A 3728-nucleotide genomic window follows, 5' to 3' on the forward strand; every position below is an offset into this window, starting at 1 on the left:
GCTCATAGTATATCGAAATAAGACTCCAGAGCTCAGCCACAACTGCAGCAACTGCAGCGGCAGAGCAGCAGCAGCAGGAGGAGCAGTAGCAGCAGCAGCAACAGCAGCAAAGACATTGTGACGGTATTGCCTCCAGAACTAATAGCAGGACGAGCATCATTTGTTAGAAAAACGGCATTGGCAGAACCAGCAACAGCAGCAACAGCAGCAGCAGCAGCAGCAGCAGCAGGTAGCGGTGGGAAGATGGAGGCTCTAAGCTTGGTGCTTGGCCTCCTTATGGTTGGTCTTCCTCCTGCAGCAGATCCGGCAGAAGGTCGTGCGCAAGAAGGTTCTCAGGAAGCAGCAGCAGCAGCGGAACCATCAGCAGCAGCAGCAGCAGCAGAACCATCAGCAGCAGCAGCAGCAGCAGAAGCGCAAGCCTCGTCGACAGCCGCAGCTGCAGAGGCTCCTTTGCAGAGGCGTCTGTCTCCTGACCTCTCTTGGTGGGCCCTGCCCCCTAGGTATGACAGCCCCAAGCAGCAGCAGCAGCAGCAGCAGCAGCAACAGCAGCAGCAGCAACAGCAGCAGCAGCAACAGCAGCAGCAGCAGCAACAGCAACAACAACAGCAAGAACAACAGCGAGAAACGTACCAGCAGTACCGCCATACGCAGGAAGAGGAGCAGCAGCGGCAGCAGCAGCGGCAACAGCAACAGCAGCAGCAGCAGCAGCAGCCAGCGGGCCCTCAGCCTCGACTTTTAGCAGCAAACCATCAGCTGCAAGAAGCAGCAGCAGAAGCTGCACAGAAAACAGCGCTTTCTCTTGCTGGACAGAAGCAGGAGTGGCAGGGGCAGCAGCAGCAGCAGCAGGGGCAGCAAGAGCAGCAGCAGCAGCAGGAGGCTGCTCTGCAGCAGCAGAAAGTCCTGCAGCTGTACAGACAGCCCTTGCCTAGCAACGATGAGCAGCTGACAAACCTGATGGTCCCTGAGGGGGCTCTTGCTGCTGCTGCTGCTGCTGCTGACGAAGAAGTTGCAGAAGCAGCTGCTGCCTACACCCGAGCAGCAGCACAAGCAGCAGCAGCAGCTGCTGCTGCTGCTGTTGCCTCAGTCTGCGACGAGCAGCGCAAGCACGCTGCTGCGCAGCTGCATGCAGCAGCAGCAACAACGGAGGGGCTTGAAAGGGCAATTGAGTGCTCCCTTGTGCTGCTGCTGCTGTTGCTGCTGCCATGCTGTCTCCCGCTGCTGCTGCTGCTGCTGCTGTTCGCTGCGCAAGGGCAAACAGCAGCTGCAGCAGCAGCTGCCAACTGGCCCAGCTGGATCTTGTCTGCTGCATCTGGCTTCCTGATGCACCCTGCTGCTGCTGCGCTGCTGCCCGCTGCAGCAGCAGCAGCAATCGGGTGTCTGTACACCTCAGTCAAATCCCTGCGCTCCTCAACTGCTGCTTCTCGTGCTGTTGCTGCTGCGCTGCACCAAAGCCAGAGGCCCTTGACTGCTGCTTCCGTGGCAGCAATTGCTGCAGCAGCAGCAGAAGCAGCAGCAACAGCAGCCGCTGCTCCCCCCAATGCTGCTGCCCTTGCGCTTGGCTCCACCGTCCCCAGCTGCAGCAGCAGCAGCAGCAACAGCAGCAGCAACGTCCTTCCTACGGGGGAGTACGAGGAAGCTTGGACCCCCCAGACTCAGGCCAGCATAGAGAACAGCAAATTCAGCACCCTGCAGCAGCAGCAGCAGCAGCAGCGGGCGGACGAAACCCTTGCTGCAGCTGAGCTGCAGCAAACAGCAGCAGCAGCTGCTGCTGCTGCTGTTGGTGTGCACGCGTCCCTCACTGCGCCTCACGGCGCTGCTGCCAGCGGCCGCCTCAGCAGCAGCAGCAGCAGCAACGTGCTCATCGAGGAAGCAGCGAAGAGGGCTACCTGCATGTGCAGCGCCAGCAGCAGCAGGAGCTGCAGCATCAGCAGCATGCGTCGCGGACGCGGCCGCAGCAGCAGCAGCAGCAGCAGCAGCAGCAGCAAGTCGGGCGCAAAGCTCGCTGCGGACGCGGCAGTGCTGATGGTCCCAGGCAGCGGCGACGGCACCTGGCTGCTGCAACACAGCCGCAGCGGCCGCAGCAGCAGCAGCAGCAGCAGCAGCAGCAAGTGCACGTGTGGGGCCGCCAGCTTCCAGCCCCGGGCCACCAGTGCTGCAGCAACACCACCCCCCCCCTCCAGCTGGCCGCAGCGGCCGCTGCTGCTGCGGGCCATAGCCGAGCCGTGGCTGCTGGAGGCGCTGCAGCAGCAGCGCCGCAGGACCAAGGAAGCAGCAGACCACGTAGGGTTTAGGGTTTAGGGTTTAGGGTTTAGGGGCGAGGGCTAGGGCTAGGCGGCATGGGGAGGGAAGAGCGAGGGTTTGCGGCCTGCAACAGCTGCTACGGGAGCCTAGGGCTTGGCTGCTGTGGGCAGCGGCTGCTGTTGCTGCTGCTGCTGCTGCTGTTGCTGCTGCTGCTGCTGCTGCTCTCGTTTTTGCTGCTGTTGCTGTTGTTGCTGCTGCCACTGTTGCCGTTGCTATCTCGGCTGCTTCTCCGGCTGCTGCTGCTGCTGCTATCGCTGATGCGCCTGTTGTTGCTGCTGCTGCTGTTACTGTTGCTGCTGCTGCTGCTGCTGCTGCTGCTCACACTTCTTCTTATGTGTGCTTACTGCTGCAGCGCTCGAAGCATTTTAGCCATCTTCGTTTTCGCTTTCCTCCTCCTCCTCTCTATTTGCTCGCTGCGGACCAGCCGGTCTCAAAGGGTGAACCCTAAACCCTAAACCCTAAACCCTAAACCCTAGGGCAACTTAAGGCAAAAGGTCACACGAAGTCAGCGGGTTCTTAGCGCTTGGGCAGCTGGCGCTGCAGTCCAGGTTTTAGGGTTTAGGGTTAGGGGTGTCGCTTTTGGTCGTGAGACTCGAGGCGTCTCTTCTAATGTTGAGGGTTTAGGGTTTAGGGTTTAGGGTTTAGGGTTTAGAGTGCCATGCTGGTGCGACTCTGCAGCTGTGCACTGCTTCGAGACGCCATACTTCAAGGGAGCGTAAGTTCCAGGGTTTAGGGTCTAGGGTTTGGGGCACTTGCTGTCAGGAGGGAGGCTGAGGGTTTAGGGTTTAGGGTTTAGGGTTTAGGGTTTAGGGTTAGGGCCTGCGTGTTTGTGCTTAGGGCAATTGTTTGCTCCCAAGGCATCGGCGGCATGAAAGACTGCGGCCCGGGGGCTCCCAAGGCGACGATGAGGGTTTTGCTGCAGGTGCGAGGGTTTAGGGTTTAGGGTTTAGGGTTTGGGTTTGTTTCTCGGGCTACTATTTGCCCCTCGTACACGTCTTCTCGAGCCTCACGCAGGCCTCGGCGAGCGTCGTGTCTGCAGAATCCTGCGTAAGGTTTAGGGTTTAGGGTTTAGGGTTTAGGGTTTAGGGTTTTTGCGCAGGGGCGGTTCCTCCACCCGTGGCGCCTAGGAGAGGTTTTGTCGGGTCAGGTTTTTTCTAAACCCTTGCAGCATTTGCCTCCCCGTTGGATTGTCTCTTTGGGCATTCAAGTTGTCAAAACCCTCACGGACTTAATCGAGGCAGGTCTAGGGTTTAGGGTTTAGGGTTTAGGGTTTAGGGTTTAGGGTTTAGGGTTTAGGGTTGGACAGAGTTGCCTTGCTGGACGCTTGAGCGCCTCAAGGGTCATTTCCTTTTGCTGTGCGCCACGCGGAGTTGAGGTGGCTGCATTTCAAAACAAGGGAAAGGTTTAGTTTAGGTTAGGTCGAGTGA

General features: G+C 59.3%; 1 protein-coding gene across 1 annotated transcript; it reads left to right on the forward strand.

The window, feature by feature from the left end:
* Positions 1 to 243: 243 nt before the first annotated feature.
* ETH_00017390 (uncharacterized protein) lies at positions 244 to 3443 on the forward strand (the record flags this gene model as incomplete). The annotated part of the gene is made up of 5 exons (XM_013380458.1): positions 244 to 2280; positions 2654 to 2738; positions 2980 to 3016; positions 3139 to 3223; positions 3401 to 3443. Coding segments are annotated over 5 exons (2287 nt in total), but the record flags the coding sequence as incomplete, so codon positions are not given.
* Positions 3444 to 3728: the final 285 nt, after the last annotated feature.

This window comes from Eimeria tenella, genomic scaffold (genome assembly GCF_000499545.2).
Source record: "Eimeria tenella Houghton genomic scaffold, Eth_scaff642, whole genome shotgun sequence".
Classification (NCBI taxonomy): Eukaryota; Apicomplexa; class Conoidasida; order Eucoccidiorida; family Eimeriidae; genus Eimeria; species Eimeria tenella.